The sequence below is a fragment of the Aspergillus nidulans genome, chromosome VII (genome assembly GCF_000011425.1).
Source record: "Aspergillus nidulans FGSC A4 chromosome VII".
NCBI classification, from domain to species: domain Eukaryota; kingdom Fungi; phylum Ascomycota; class Eurotiomycetes; order Eurotiales; family Aspergillaceae; genus Aspergillus; species Aspergillus nidulans.
The window spans coordinates 3,085,450-3,101,054 of record NC_066263.1 but is presented as its reverse complement, the minus strand read 5'-3'; the positions used below and the strand labels follow the sequence as shown (position 1 = coordinate 3,101,054).

The 15,605-nt window shown below is 50.9% G+C and overlaps 6 protein-coding genes and 1 pseudogene across 7 annotated transcripts, besides 1 other annotated feature; 3 read left to right on the top strand and 4 right to left on the bottom strand.

Moving 5' to 3' along the window:
* Window positions 1-15,605: part of a sequence feature (contig 1.34 1319..177275(1)) that runs on past the window's edge.
* On the top strand, window positions 499-1,545 carry ANIA_02193 (uncharacterized protein; the record flags this gene model as incomplete). Its single annotated transcript, XM_654705.1, has 5 exons — window positions 499-558; window positions 646-763; window positions 843-1,029; window positions 1,115-1,155; window positions 1,379-1,545. The coding sequence occupies 5 exons, from the start codon at window positions 499-501 to the stop codon at window positions 1,543-1,545; spliced, it is 573 nt and encodes a 190-aa protein (XP_659797.1).
* ANIA_02192 (uncharacterized protein) lies at window positions 1,848-3,144 on the bottom strand (the record flags this gene model as incomplete). Its single annotated transcript, XM_654704.1, has 4 exons — window positions 1,848-2,227; window positions 2,289-2,814; window positions 2,883-3,032; window positions 3,070-3,144. 4 exons carry the CDS (start codon window positions 3,142-3,144, stop codon window positions 1,848-1,850), a joined length of 1,131 nt encoding a protein of 376 aa, XP_659796.1.
* Window positions 5,650-7,183, bottom strand: ANIA_02191 (annotated as a pseudogene). Its single transcript has one exon. A coding segment is annotated over exon 1 (1,534 nt).
* Window positions 9,728-11,191, bottom strand: ANIA_02190 (tRNA(Thr) (cytosine(32)-N(3))-methyltransferase; the record flags this gene model as incomplete). Its single annotated transcript, XM_654702.1, has 2 exons — window positions 9,728-10,046; window positions 10,167-11,191. 2 exons carry the CDS (start codon window positions 11,189-11,191, stop codon window positions 9,728-9,730), a joined length of 1,344 nt encoding a protein of 447 aa, XP_659794.1.
* On the top strand, window positions 11,776-12,579 carry ANIA_02189 (uncharacterized protein; the record flags this gene model as incomplete). Its single annotated transcript, XM_654701.1, has 1 exon — window positions 11,776-12,579. One exon carries the CDS (start codon window positions 11,776-11,778, stop codon window positions 12,577-12,579), a length of 804 nt encoding a protein of 267 aa, XP_659793.1.
* ANIA_02188 (Stk19 family serine/threonine-protein kinase) lies at window positions 12,979-14,185 on the bottom strand (the record flags this gene model as incomplete). Its single annotated transcript, XM_654700.1, has 2 exons — window positions 12,979-13,571; window positions 13,648-14,185. 2 exons carry the CDS (start codon window positions 14,183-14,185, stop codon window positions 12,979-12,981), a joined length of 1,131 nt encoding a protein of 376 aa, XP_659792.1.
* Window positions 14,761-15,580, top strand: ANIA_02187 (uncharacterized protein; the record flags this gene model as incomplete). The annotated part of the gene is made up of 2 exons (XM_654699.1): window positions 14,761-15,282; window positions 15,347-15,580. 2 exons carry the CDS (start codon window positions 14,761-14,763, stop codon window positions 15,578-15,580), a joined length of 756 nt encoding a protein of 251 aa, XP_659791.1.

Genomic DNA, 15,605 nt, shown 5'->3' with positions numbered 1-15,605 from the left:
CGGCTGGAATACCTAGTGAAATGGTCAGGCTATGCTCAGCCAACCTGGGAAGCTGCCACAGCTTTGGAGGAAGTACAAGCTCTGGATGAGTGGCTGGATCGTACGAAACAATATAGACTTCAGGACGGCTCACTAAACAGAGATGCATATATAAAGGCTAAAGCAACATGACCTACCCTGTGACCTGTACTTCCTACATAGAGGGAGGGGGGGGTACTGTTATGGGTCCTTTGCCTATACAAGGACCTTAGACCTTAGTGACTCGGCCAAGGCCTGCGCTGTCCTGAAGGCGGTGAGCCACCTACAAGACTTCCTTGCAACAACAATCCTTCTTTCTCATTTCTTCTTTAGCGATTCCTTCTTGTACGTACGGCACGTCTAGATAGGAAGATCCATCTAAATACGTCCCTTAACACCCAGGTCCATCTACATCTGCATCTACCTTATCAATACATTACTTATTACCATCTCACTTTGTAACTCCATAGCGACATCAATATGCCTACAGCCCTCAAAGCCACCAGCGTCGGCTGGCTGCTGATCTCCGTCGGACACGTGGTATGCCCATCCCCGGCCACCCTAACTATCCTTCGTCCTTACAGTATCCTACACGTACAAATCCTATGAAAGCTTTCTCTAATGCAGCGACAGCTCGGCGCCAAAGAATGGCAATCTTCCCCGCAATTCCGCGCCTTGCCGGCTAACGCCGACACCTGTGCCCGGGTCGGCTGGTACCAGGGGAGCGCCTTTTTCCTGGTGAACGGTAATCACTCTTTTTTCTTCTCTCAGACTTTTCTCGCAATTGCCCCGTTTAATAAACTCGTCGGCTAAACAATGTCCAGCATTGCTCAACTACAACTGGTCCCAAGCTCCAGAGCAGCTCAAAAACCCAATCAACAAGATCGCTGCTGTCATCATGGCCGCTTCCATGCTGGGGAGCTCAGTGGGGTACTTCAAGGGTGGCGTCAGCAAGAATGGAGCTGTTGTCGCCATTATGGGGCTCTTGCAGGCTTATGCTGCTTTGAGGGAGTGAGTGGGTATCCATTCAAGGACCCTGTCATGTCTTGAGCGCAGTAGTACTGCGCTAGGAGAGGGAGTGTGTATATTATACTAGTGCTCAGCAACCTTTCCGAAGGGCGCAATCTATCAATAATGGTAAATGTCTGAGCTATGACGAATCAGATTGAGAATGAGGTCTCCCCAAGATATAATGTAGAGAGTATTATACTTCCGTTTTCATTCACCATCAGCAGGCCGCATCCTCCATCAATCTCATCCCCTACCCCGCCGATATTATATAGGAACTACAAAAGTGGCTGCTGTCCTTATACTCAGAGGCAAATTTTTAGACGTGCTGGGTGTGATATACTGACAAAAGGTCCAACTGCGTTATTAGCAGCGTACCTCGGTGATGCTGCCGCTGCAGTCGAGCATCATGGTATTGATATTTATGTTTTCAGGCTCGCTATCGGTGGTATTTCTTATATTAGAGCTCGTCCCAAGCACTGTGACCGGCCGGATGCACTGAGAGCAAGAAATTTATGACAATAAAAACCATTTATGTTCAGTGCTCTCGCACTCAGCTGCTAGCCTGGGGGTCTAAGTCTAAATCTATGCAACAAGTAGAGACCGCAACAGCAACTTATCACCAATCAGAGTCATGAGAGAATCAGTTAAACACCGTCTCGCACCGCTTTATCCCCAACGAGCTGAAAGAATATTTCATTGACAAACTGGCAATTGGGATCCATCTTCTCCTGGAGCTTAAGCCAGTTATCCATTATCGGAAAGATCGTCTGGATATACGTCTCGTTATGAAAGATCATTTTTTCCAGTGCGGACGGACATCATACTTCTCCCCAAACAGCGGGATAAACTCGCTCGCCAGTTCCTGGTGAAACCACTGCATGGTGAAGTTGTTGTACGAGGGAATCCAGGAGTACTTGAGGGCCGCGAAGACGCCGCTTGCGTTGGGAGGCAGCCCGTACGTGTTTAGCGGAGAGAACCAGGTATTGTCGCCCTTGATAAGGCGGGTGATCACGGGTGATCACCGTGACATCGTCGCTGCGGTATCCGGTGCGGGACTCGCCGTCGACGTCGACATCCTGGTACAGACGCATACGTTCAGCCTGGGACTTTGCGTGGGTGAGATAATCGATTCCCGTGTCGGCGAGGTGTTCGATGGGCACAATGTGCTCGAACTGCCCCATGAAGCCGCGGTAGCAGACTCCCGGGAGGCGTTGCGATCGCGTTCATCTTATAGTCGTAGCAGTGGTAGTCGCGGTCACAGAGGCCGCAGTCATTGGCGCAGAAATCGGAGCAGTTCTGGACGGCGCCGTAGCTGGTGTCTTCCCAGTAGACGAGGGTGAGTTCGGGCTTGAGCACGAGGTCCTGTCTGTCGGCATTCCAGTCGAGATTGGGCCCAATAATATTGACCTGCTGGTATTTGGCGCCGATTTCGGCAATCTGGGCGTACAACTCGGTGATATTCTCGGAGGCCTGGATGACTTTTGAGGTGCGTTTCATGTATGAGAGGGACTCGGCATTCAGGGTGACTTCAGTGATAATGCCCAGGGCGCCGATCGAGACGCAAAAGGCTTTTGGGAGGTCGGGGTTTTGTTGCTTATTGACGAGATGGACATTGCCGCGGGCACCAAGGACACGGAGGCCCATTATCTGGGTAGCCAGGTTCTGGTTCTGCTTGCCCGTGCCGTGCGTGCCTGTAGTGGCAGCACCAATGTAGTTCTGCACCTTTTCGCTGCCGACGTTCTGCACCTGCAGGCCGTGTTCGTGCAGGGCCGGGTGCTGTTGTTTCTGTTCACTTGCATGTGCTTGAGGTTTGTCAGGCTGAGGATGTACGAGTCTCGCTCGGTCTCCCCGACATTGACGCAGGTCGTGAGGTTGCCGAACCCGTGGCCGTTGCCACCTGGCCTAAGCATGGTCTTTTTGGCGTGCTGGGCCTTGACGAAGCGGACGAGGTCTGGCTCGTCCTCCGGGACAAAGATGCCATCGGCTTCGCAGGTGATGTCGACCTGCCAGTTATACCAGCGATGGGCCAGAGTTCCGGACTAGCAGAAACAGCGTAGCAGCGCCCAAGGAAGATCGAAAGCCAAGCATATCTGCCAACTTGGTCTTCGTGGACATGTCAGTTGGTTGTTGATAATCCGCAGAACAGAACAAAGAGACATACCGATACTACGGGAACTAGATTCTCTGATGAAAAAGAATCTCAGAGTACAGAGAAAGTGGTGGAATATTAATTGTCTAGCTAGGATATTTTCATCTGCTTTTATACTGCAACTTCTAAGAGTTCATATTTAGACCCGCTATCGGCTACGTCCAGTATCTCGACGCTTCTCGAGCTAACTGCAGATGAACAACATGCAGGAACAGCCATACGATGAACAGTCACGACTTCTCGTATTCGCAAAAAGTCATCTGATTGTCAGGAAACCGGCTCATCTCCTCCCTGTGGTTAGGACAAAATGCCCTGCGAACCGGTCTGTAAACTAGTTTCCGAGTCCACTGCCCTTTCTGAGTGGACAGAAGCCTTGGCAGATCTAGAATAAGGAATGACTCTATCCGGACCTAGTATTGGGCGTCTATGACTCTTAAGCTCGGTGGTTGTCCGTGCAATGTACCCACGCTATCCGCGCAGACTATATAAGTACTAGTACTGACCGAATCGCGACCCAATCCACAAATGGGCCAGTGTCAGCACCTTGATATTGAAGAGGAGCAATCACCTAACTCGATCACGAGGATCACTGTACATCCCCACTGTGGGGGGATTCCTGAATGCTAAGCTCTTCCGTGAGAGGCCTAACCTGGTGACCGCTTTGTCTCTAGCTAGGTGTATCCTACGGAAATAGATCAAGATCCACCCTAATCAAGTTGAGCCGGAATCTCAGATCCTCACAGAGACCTGCGGGTGACGGTTGCTATATTGATATCAATCACACTAAGATTGACGAACTATCCCTAGCAGGTACATAGTCTATGGAAGTAGACAAAGATGAAGGGATGCGTAGGGCTTGTTCAAGAACCTCGCTCGAGATAGAAGACATATTCCGAAATGATCTCTGCCTCGTAGCCTTCAATTTTCTCCCAATAGACGTTGAATTAGCAGCTTACCGCCACTAAGGTGATCCTTTGGTCTCATGTAGATTGCTGGACAATAGCGTCTGAGAGGCTGGTGGAGACTGAAAAGATGTCCAAGATAGACTATTAATTGACCGCTAAACTGGGAATAGGTCTAGAGTAATGCCCAACAGTCAAACAACATACTCTTAGCTGCCCATACCCGGCCCCGGCCCTTGCTCCTGCACTCCAGTCGGGATGAGTACAGGCACAACCACATCTACTCATTATTGAGATCCTCCCAAGTTGACCCGCACCAAGCTGTCTTGGTCCTGTCAAGAAACAAACCGATTGACAGTTTGGTATACAGCATAGCCATGACAATGCGAAGAAGAAAGGTACCCGACGGAGAGATATTGTACTGCAGCTCGGGGTACTTGTCTTGGTAAACCATTCTTAACCGACAGGCTAGCTGTTTCAGATCCACGTTCTCACTTATATAACTAAATCAAGTGGACGTCTTTCCCACAACTATAATTATCGTTGCGATATGCATGAGCGGCTGAGGAGTGGATTGAGCAGAATTGGAGGTTACCACAGAGAAAAGTTTCAGTTGGCGATCTTATCAGATTAGATTAGTCAGTCTCACACTGACCTGTAACCACGTTATAGTTAGCTAACGTTACGGCATCATTCTTCTTGGCTCATAAGGATATGCACGGCTAATCTCCGGACCAGAGGTGAGTATTACCAGCTACGATACCCGTACGGAGTACCGGATAGCCCAGCTCTTAGGATCTCTGCAGAATTCAGCCCGAAGAAACCCAGGAGACCATTGTCTGGGACGATCTGTATACACTACTACTTGTCTATTTTTATCTCCTTTCGTACAATGGCAGTTCCTTAGGGCTCAATCGCCATTCGGCGCATATATGACAGTACCAGACATTGACTCTCGAGCAGGCTGAACAGTTCGTACGGGGTACGATAACGGCCTGTATATATATGAACATGAGAGCTCAGCCGTGACGCTTTTTAATTCACACCCGTATCTTGGGTGAGAGTAAGTCACTAACTACTTTTTAACTATTTTGCAATGATTATATCGTCCTAGATTTGAACGGGAAAAAAAGAAAGAAAGAAAGAAAGAAAAGAGAAAAAAAAGAATTATCTGATAATGAAGAAAAGCCAATCTTTAAACTTTATGGACATCGATTCACCGGGCTACGACTCGGACAATCTCGCCGCACCTTATACAGTGGTTACTTGCCAGTACATAGAGACTATATCTATTTGCGTCTTCGTCGATATGCGACTTTCGAAGTCTCCAGACGGTACATATTATATGCGGTGACAGATCCATTTTGGTTGAACTAATGCTTATATAGAATATACAAGTCTAACAACCCTGAGAACCATAGAGGATAGAACACGTCATAATATGAGAATTAGCTTTTACGTGACCCTCTGCCGCGTCTTTTTACTGCTCTGGGAATTGAATACAGTTTCGTTTAAAAATAGTCATTAAGTATATTATTTACCGCAAAATTTCGCCAAACCAGTTCGACTTCACTCATCATGCATGAACCCTCTTCCAAATTTCAGCGGCATTGGTCCTGGACTGAGGTTCGTCGCCCAAGGAGTGGCGCCGGCAGCGCAAAGTCATACCTGTGCACCAACGAGGCCAAAACAACAGTCTGCTAGAGATAGCTAATGTTACGTCCAATGCACCCTCTTGCTCTTGCACTGAAGGGGATAAAGTACGACTGCAACGACTTGCTCCTCGCCAAGCCATCGCTCTGGCAGGTAAGTGCTGTTGTCTTTGAAAAATGACTCGTCGTGGACCACGTACGCAGACATACTCACCGACGTATCCCCCCGCCACATGTTCGCCGAGGATGGTCGTCCCCTCCGGTGGCGTCCGTCTCGGGAGCCCAAAGACCACAGGCGGCAGCATCCGGAGACTCTCGTCCAGACATGCTCGAAGGTACGGAAGGTGTTTAACCTTCGAGTACGGTGCCACCAGTTCATCTTCATCAAGAACCACGTTAATCTCCTCGCGGAGTCTCGCCATGCACCGCGGGTTCTTGAGCAGAAGAAACAAGACATTCCTCAGAGCAATCGCTGTGGTGTCTGATCCTGCATTCATCATGATACTGATCTCGGCCACGATCTCTCCCGTTTCCAGATTGTGCGCTGCGCCTTTCTTATCTTCCATCATGGCCGTGAAGAAGTCGTCGAGCTTTTCGCCAGACATTCAGCCGCCGTGTTGCTCGATTATACACGATCCCGTTCCAGTCAGCGTCAAGCTTCCCGAGTTTGCGATAGTAGGGCGAGAGCACCTTGCTCAATCTCTTCAGGACGGGGAACCAGTCATACGCCCAGATAAGTCGGTATGCGACTGTTCCTGAGGCCTCGCGACATTCTTTAAACGACACATCCTTCACTCGCCCATCCATTGATTCCAAAGAATTCGTATCGGAGCCCTGCTCGTGGAAGCCCAGGTCCTCAGTCAGCCCGATATTGGCAATGGCCACAACTGTAAAATGGTTCGTCAAGGACCGAAAGTCAATCGTTAAGTCTCTCTCTTCTGTGGCCTAAACACTGGAAGGGAGAGGTTCCGTGCATTTGCCTTCAAACACTCTCATCAGTCGAGCCGTCATACCAGACAATTTGTACTCTCAGCCCTCGGGGTTCTTGATTGCGTATGCAGACGCCAGCACCTTCCTCTTCCGCGCATGGTCCTGCTTACCAACTACGTTTGCGAGATGGGCATGGGAGCCCGACTTTTCTGAATAGAATCTATCCTTAACACATGTTGTCCCGTGGCCGTAGATATCTTTGATTGCGGTCGGTGCGCCGTAGGAGAGGGCGTTGGGGCCAACACATACAATTGGGTGGTGCTGGTGCAGGGCGTGCAAGGTGCGAGAGCGAAGACTTTTTGAGCAGCGAGGAGAAATGGGATGTCGGATATGCCTGGGAGGGGGTGGAAATTAGGGTAGCGGCGAAGATTCTTAGGGTCCCAAATGTAGGTTATAATCGGTGCAACGAGGTAGGAGTAGAAGGAGTAGACGAGGAGAAGAGCAAGAATGGGCTCGAGCATTGTGTTTGCCTCTTCAAGCTGCCATAAATGAATTGATGGGTTCAAACTCCTGGTTGAGGCACCCAGTGGTTGATATAGCTTTGTCCTTACAAGTATTCGTCACTTAGGGCTTGATCTTAGATGGATTACTCGATTCGGCGATATAGAGTCCAATCAGGCTAGCGTCGCCGGTCAAGCTAGTTCCTAACAAGCAATTCTCGGCGGCTTTAGTCATTTGAAGCATCATCTACCCCGCATTAGGGCTTTCTCCAATGTCTATCCAAGCTGGCCTCAGTCATGGCTCTCCTGCTGACCAGTTACGTACTTTCTTAGAAGCATTCAGACCTGATCTAGATTCAGAATCGCCATATCTTGCTAAATGTTTGGGTGGGCCGTTGGAGGTGTATCGCCGATTATTCGGAATCCTTGCCCGCCCCTGCCACCTTCTAGCCACTCGTCTCTCTTCAAAACTTTGACTCCTGGCTTTTGTCGGGTGAACAAGCAGGATATGATATAATGTCGCCGAGGCAGAGGCCGTGGTGAGTAGTACTCGGCAGTTACCGTTCGTGGACGGCTTGCCAAGTGGTTCGTATAAATGGAAGTGAGGATTGTCGCAGTATGCGTTATTATCCGTGGTTGTCTTCGTCATTACCAACGCATCATAGTAGGACAGCATGTGAAATGTATATCCTATTTATTCTACCAGATATAGGGGTTTTTTGTATGCTAACTGTCCAGGTGTTGGATATCCAACCTGCACGCGCTGCAAGAAGTCCCGTCGGGTGTGTCGACGGGTCGAGACGAGGTGGAGATTCCGTCACACTGTGCCTGCAGGTCTGTCATTCCCGGCTTGTTCTTTGCTTTCCTCATGATCCTTTCGTGGCTCCTGACGGGGTATGCAGTGCAACCTGTTGATAGAAGGTCGAAACTCTGCACTGCCGGTTCAGGTGCCGGGCCTGCAGAATTGAACAGCCCGCCTGGCATCTCCCTAGAGGACCCATTTCCTCCTATTTTCACTCCAGTAGCGCATCTAATTCTCCAGCAGAAGCGCATGTGAACGCAAACATCTCTGTCACCCCAAGCTGTAACCATCTACCTTGGCCCCGTCTCAATCTCCGAGAGGCTGCGCCATCTAACCAATATCCCACTCCTGAGACCCATGTAGCTCATAATCAGGCCAGTTCGACCTCACCGACCCCCGCAACTACTTCGCAACCTGCATTCCCTAACGAGCCCGCTCAAACTCAACTCTGCTGGACGCTATCCTCGCCGTCTCAGCGCGGCATTTCAGCACCCTCTCCACTGCCCAAAAGACACGTAGCCTGCGTCTTTACGGTCTCACAGATACCCAGATTCGGAGGCCTAACCTGAATATCACCGAGGAAACAGTGATCCATTACCACAGTCGATGTATAGCTGAGCTGAGGGTTCTCGCCTCTGAGGCCCAGGCCGTGATGGACGAGGACCTTCTGGCGGCCGTGGTTGTCTTGAGATTCTTTGAGAAACTGGATAGTATGCCTCCTCTCCCGCTTGTCGTTCCCGACCCCTCCCCCAACTCACTCAGACCGAGTTACTAATAGGTCCACGTTTGCATAGACCCCTTCACTTCCCGCCAACTGAGGCTGCCCTGCAAGGTCTCCACGTTTTCCTCCGCGCACAAGCCAGCTCCGCCCTCTCGTGTCCGGGTCCTGGAGTCCGGCAAGCAGCATTCTGGGTCGGATTCAGGCAGGAGTTTAACCTTGCCTTTTCGCAGCAGCGGCCCACGAACCTGCCGCTCGAGGTGTCTAGAAAGTACCTTACGATCAGTGAGGCGGAAGACCACGTCTGAAAGATCAGCTTATAGTGCTGGGAGCGATGATGCTAGAATTCTGCTACGGGAGTCATGCCGGCGGTGCTAGTGGTGACTATGGAGAGCTGATCCAGCTGAGGGACGAATGGGTGGCGAAGCGTCCTATGTCTTTCGCGCCGGTTTAGGTCGAATCGCCTCCCCCGGATATAGAGACAGGGAGTATATTCCCTGGAATCTGGTATGCAGATGACACTCACATAACCGCTGCGCAGACGCTTTGTCTCCTCGACATCCTCTTTATAGCGTTCGCCCCTACTACTCTCCGACTCGGGCCGTCGCGGCGACAAGAGCTCGATGCTATTGATGAAAAAATCAGGAAGCTCGTGCTGGAGATCTGCGGATAGCGCTGTCGAATCGACAGTGCAAACCAGCCGGCGGAACGGCTTGCATTGCAATTAATCTGTGCACGGATCGGTTTACGGACAAGAACGAGCAGAGGGCGCTTATGGGACTGGTGGTTGGGACGATGCGAGAAATTAATTATTAGACAATAGTGTAGGGGAGAGGAGATTTGAGGACGGCATGGGTTTGGGAAGATGTGGATTCTTGAGCCTTTGCGTGAATCGATATCGAAGAGTATTCAACTCTCTGAGCATCTAACTTGGCCGTTGATGAAAATCACTAACTATCTAGACAGACGTAGCTAACAGGAATGCTCTATATATAAACGCTAAGTCTACCAAATGAGCAACAATCATATAAGTCATTGTTCTCATTTATAGGGATGGAGGATGGTTCATTCCAAAGGTTGCGAGAGCGATAAGGCACGGCATGATATCAAATGATCGGCACTTGTGCGCAGCCAGGATGGGGACATCCTGCACTTGTGGCAGAGGCAGAAGTTCGGTGTTGGACACCGGTAGCAATGGACCCCGCACTTGCACAGGTGATGTTCGGGGCCTGCTACCAAGTGAGTATATTCCTGTAACGACGGGCCTCATCCGTCCTGAGTCGAGCATCTCCTGGCGGCGATGTAGGCGGACCGTGATGAGCCCTAAAAGTGACAGACGTAGGGCCCGATGAGCGAACCGACATCTGCGTAAGTTGTTACAACGTAGTGTCTGAGGGAGTAACCGCAGCTATTGGCGCTTTATAAAGTGGCCCTGGATCCAGCAGCGGTACATTTTGAGTTTCCGCTGGCGATTGACGACCAACCGGCGGTCATATGCCAAATTCTTGATGTCAAACATGCCCTCTCTCGCAGCAGCTGGCACGGAAGTCTGAGCCTCGCCTTCGGCATCAGAAGGCACGTTCAACTCCGGGAGACCCTTCTCCGGAGTCCATCCACTCCACGTCTGCTCCAACTCGTCCTTGTCGAAAAAGTAGACTCGAGTACCATCGCCACGGACATAAAAGTTCTCGGCCAGATAGCGGTTCTTCTTGAACCGGACCTGTGCTAGATCTCCCCTCCCATAGTCACGGAACAAGACTTGGCCGCCGGGCTTCAGCACCCGGTATACATTCCGGATAGCCCTCTCCCACTGCTCAGGCGCAAGAGCCGAAAAGATGAAAATCAGAATAACAACATCAACAGACCCCTCCGTGAGACCAGGCGGCAGCCCATTACTTTCCTCGGTTGGCTCGGCACTGACGTCCCACACATCAGCCGTGATGTGCTTTGGGTCATAGTGCTCACTATCGCGCATGACCTGGACTGCCGTCTTCGAGAAGTCACACGCATGAACCATGAGCTCCTCATTCTCATTGTTTCGGATCAATGGAAACGCAGTATTTCCCGCGCCAGCGCCAACCTCCAGCACAACCTGCTTGCCGGCCCCTTTCCTCGCAACTTCCTCAAGAACCGGGAACTCCTGCTGCAGCCATTTACGGTCCTTGAAGAAGTTCGCCGTATTGTTCTTGTAGAACAGATTCCACCATTTCACCGGGTCGGCGTTGAAGCGTTTCTTGTCGAAATCTGAGGCTTGCGCTTCGCGCTGTTTCGCATATTGAGCCTCTGCAAATGCCAGGAACTCGGCGTCCGGTTCAACATGGTCCCATGCGTTGAACTCATATACATCATCGCCTTCCTCGAGGAAGCGGGAGCCGAATTGGAACGGGTCTGACCGTTTGAGGTTGTTGGAAGGGTCGTGGGAGCGATGCGGGGCGATTTGTGGAGGCTTTGCGGCTTGCGCGGCCGCCACAACATCTGAGGGCACAGGTGAGGTAGGGGTGGATGACATTATGATAGTCCGTAGCGAGTGAAGGACTGAAAAGAGTGAAAGCGGAGTGGGTGAATATAGAAGGTAGAGCGGCGGGGCTGGTATAGAAAATCTGGCGGGGAGACGAAAATTGTTGGTAGCCCCAGGCCACAAACTACACCGCCCGACAGAATCCGAAGGATGCGGAGTTTCTAGCCACAACCAATCAGTGAGCGCCATAACTGCTCTGCCTAAGGCCAGGACAGCTTGTTCACAGCCTCAATTGTGCCTCTAAAAGCTGACACTCCCCATGTTCCCCTCTTTATTCTATTTCCTTCTCCTAGACGACTGTCTGGCCTGTCTAGGTAGACAGTGGACGTGCCATGGGCTTGCTATTGAGCACCTGAAACACCGAGCAATCGACTGAATCTCCCTCCACCGGGTCCATCACCAAACACTCTTACTCCGTACTAGATTGCGGAGCATCCGCTCATCGTGCACGGTGCGGCCAATCCACTCAGGCACCGAGATTCCATCCAATCTATGAAGCAAGACCCGTGCCTGGGTTTGCCATCGAGCGCCACAGGAACTGGACCAAAGTAATACTGCGTACAAACCATAGCAGCATGTCGTGCCTTTCCAGCCTTATCAGCTGCTGCCTACCTACCAAATCGATCGAATCTGCGAGAGAAACACCCCACTATCCTAACGTCCCAACGGGCGACATTAACACTGCTCAACCACCACAAGATGGTTCCGAATATGGTGGCTATACGTCAGCCCCTCTCCCGGCATACACACCGCCGGCAGGGATAGAGATGACCGCCCAGGAAAAGACCTTAGCAGCACATATGCGCGACCCCTCAGTCTCCAACGAAACATACCGTCATCACCAGTATTATCAGAACAGCACAGCAACAGAAGAAAAGCAGCGTCTAGCTTGGGAAGAGGTAGCAGCCACTTACTCCCACTCCACCTCCACCTCCACCTCCGACTCTCCCTACCCCTACTACCCCTATCACACCCACCCGCGCCCCGAAGAAGTCTCGTCGGACGTCTCCTCTGCCATCTCGTTCCCGAGTAGCTACGGGAACACATCAACGGCGACAAGGGAGACGCCGCCGCCGCCGTACTCGCCGCGGGCATTCTCTCCAGCGCCATCAAGACGGTCGATGTCAATATCCTCTTCGTTTCGACATCAGCAGAACCAGTTGCAGATGCAATTGCCGATGTCGGCAATCACACAGCCAGCACCGGTGTTTCAGGCGGGAAGACTCCCAAGGTGGAGTGCTAGCCTTGATGCCGGTGCTTGCTCTGGAATACCTCCCGTTTTGCATCCGGAATACGAGCGCAGTGCCTCGACGACGCCGCCGCCGCCGCCGCCTCCCTCTAGGCCGGTCAGGTTCTCGTGGGAGAGTGACCGTGGGTAGTATCGTAAGCGATCTTGGTTAACTACCTGACTACCTGCATATACGAGTGTTAATTGGGATAGAGTCTCTCAGCTATGCACATATATTGCGTGACGTCTTGTTATGACTTTGTTTCTCGCTTGGTGGGCTCATTGGGTTAGGGCTGGGTTTAATGAGGATGCCTTTTCATGGACGGCGTTATGGATCGACATTTTGATACTACTTACGATTTATATAATACCATACTAATACTCAATAATTAACCTTCTATAGCTGAAAACAAATTGATCTCTGAAGCCCAGACCAAGCCGGTCCTTTCAAGGTATAGTTTCATGTTCCCGCTTAGGTTTCCACAGCCATATGGTGTAGGCATTAATTGGTCTATTAAAGATATAAAGATTTGATTCAGGGTATATATGATCATAAACACCGGACTCCAGGCCCAACACTCCCCGTATTGAAAATCTCAACCAACCCCGCCCCGACCGCTTCCTCCAGCACCCACCGGAAACTCATCCCGTAGAATTCTTTCCACTTCTTTGTCTTCCCCGGTAAAACTCCCGCAAACTCACCCCTCGCCCGCTTTGCCACGTCAAAACTCCGCTCTGATTCGACTGCACCATCCCACCGGTCTCGAAGAAGTGTAAGAGGCGCCTCTCCAGACGGCGACTTCTTGAGGAGTGCGATGAGATGGTCTCTCCCTCCCCCTAGGAGCTTCAGGTACGGGCCAGTGTTCGGGAGGGAGAGATATAGGGTCGCGGTGTGGAATTGCGTTTGGGATGTCGAAACCATATCGCTTGCGTGGGCGCCTGAGCCACTTCGACTAGCAGGTACTGTTGGGGCCGTGCGGGGTAGATTCGGCAGGGACGGAACACTAGATGTGCCCTTTGCGAGTGACGAGGATGCGACTATAAACCCAGCCCGGACTAAGGCTGTATATTCTGCGCTCGAAAATGCCGTTCCGGATATAGCGCACGTATTTCCGATACGACTGAGCACGGTGAGGAATTTCTCTGCATATAGTCAGCGAGCGCTCTTATCATGCAAACAACCGGAAAAGACGACCTTTCAGCCCGTCCTCCAGCACACTTTCGGAAACCAATCTCTCCCAATCCTCCTTCAAAACCAAGCAATCACCCAGCCCCGCCGCATCATTTCCCCTCCCTGGCACAATCAAGCGCCTTATCGTCCCTGCCGTAGCCAACTCCATAATCTCCCTCTCAACCTTCGTCGGCGCATCCAGAATCGTATGCACATGCGCAACAGAAACGAGAGGCGGCAACGACCGTCTGAAATTCAGCACCTGCGCAATCCGCACACTATTCATGCCAGAGCGCGCAGGGAGCTCCTCGAACATATTGTCCTTGATATGCTTCATCGCGGCGAGGACATTATCAACCGGTGTAGATTCAGGAATATGACGCGACAGGCCGAGGTCTTGGAGTGGGCTGTAGTTTTCGACCTCGAGTTCGTCGGTCTTACTCCTCACTCCACCCGATGTCGAAGGTCGAACGGAAGGCTTGCTGCGGGCATGGTTCGCGAAGATGGACGCGCGGGGGCGTGTCTGGGCTGAGGACTTGCGCTTCTTGATACCGGAGACTGGAGCCGAGGTGAGTCGAAGTGACATTAGGATCAGGACAGGAACGAGTAGTGGAAGTTGAAAACGATTGGAAGCTTAATTAAGGCTTGTGTCGGATAAGAGCCTTATCATCACGTGACTCTGGGTACCTTGCATGTGATTGTGCATTATAGTTAGCCATAGTATAGAGTTGCGTAAGCTGTGCACCCTGAATAATAAAGTTGACGTCCTACAAGATATTGCAGATGTGCAACAACCTGAAGACTTGTTAAGTCAGACAGTATCTCGGACACAGACCAGGTTCTGAGTCGGTTACATATTGGCAGTCACTTAAAAGGTTGCGGAGATCGGGTATTTTGCGTCCAATGCTGCATGCCCAGCAAGCTGAAAACACATTTGTCAATACCTAAATGAAGATTTCTCGTGAAACTGGATGGGAAAGGATTATCCTTGGTGTCTGAGACTCTTATTCGACATGGAATAACATTCTTTACTGTAAAGTTTGCCCGTGGTTGATTACCGAAGTGTATATAGCTAGATCAGACCCTGTCCGCTTGCCACAGTCCTCGTCAACTCCTCATCGATCGCTCACTCGAGAGAACAAGAACACAAACACAAACACAATGATGCTCATCTTTATTTCTATCTTCCTCTTTCTATTCCCTTCCAGTCTTTGCCTTCCAGATGAGCCCTACCACTATTACTTACAATCAAAACCCAAAAACCCTACCAAATCATCGAACCTCACCTTCTACCTCTCTTCCTCCATTACTCTAAATGGCCACACAAACTACGTCCTCCTAACGTCCTCATCCTTAGCCCAGCCGCTTCATCTTTACGCCGGTGACGGCTCGATAACCCTCGACATCTCTAACGTGATTGGCGCGAGCTCGCAAGCGCCCCTCCTACTCGCGGACAACGACGGGCTGAACAGCGTGTACAAGCAAGTTATATTGGGGGATCAGATGGCGGGGCAATATACGAAGGGGTTCAAGTTTAATAGGACGTTGTTAGTCGTGGAAAAGGAGGGATTTGGTGGGTTTGTGGCTTGTACGGCAGCGAAAGGAATCAAGCAGGTATATTGGTACCGCAGCGGAGAAAGGGGAGACGCTCAGGTTGGATGTGAGGAGGTGGAGTTTGAGAGGGTATGGACTGTCAATGGAACAGTGCACTGAGATTGTTGAGGTTGCATGAACATGAAACAGCTAGGCTGGCTTTATTCTCGATATCAGTTTTATGTGGTTGCAATTGTGGTCGGTGGCTTGTCGATCGAATTTGATCTGCAGGGTTGGTGCCGTAAAAGACGCGGGCATTATGGAATATGCTGCTGAAAATGGAAACATATTCGGTACATCTGATAGCAACGGTCCACGCACTGAACTGGGTGTAGAAATTGCCTACTTGGAGGATATCCAATGGGCAGTCCGCGTCAGGTCGCGCTGATCTTTCCTACTAGTCTATCTGAAGT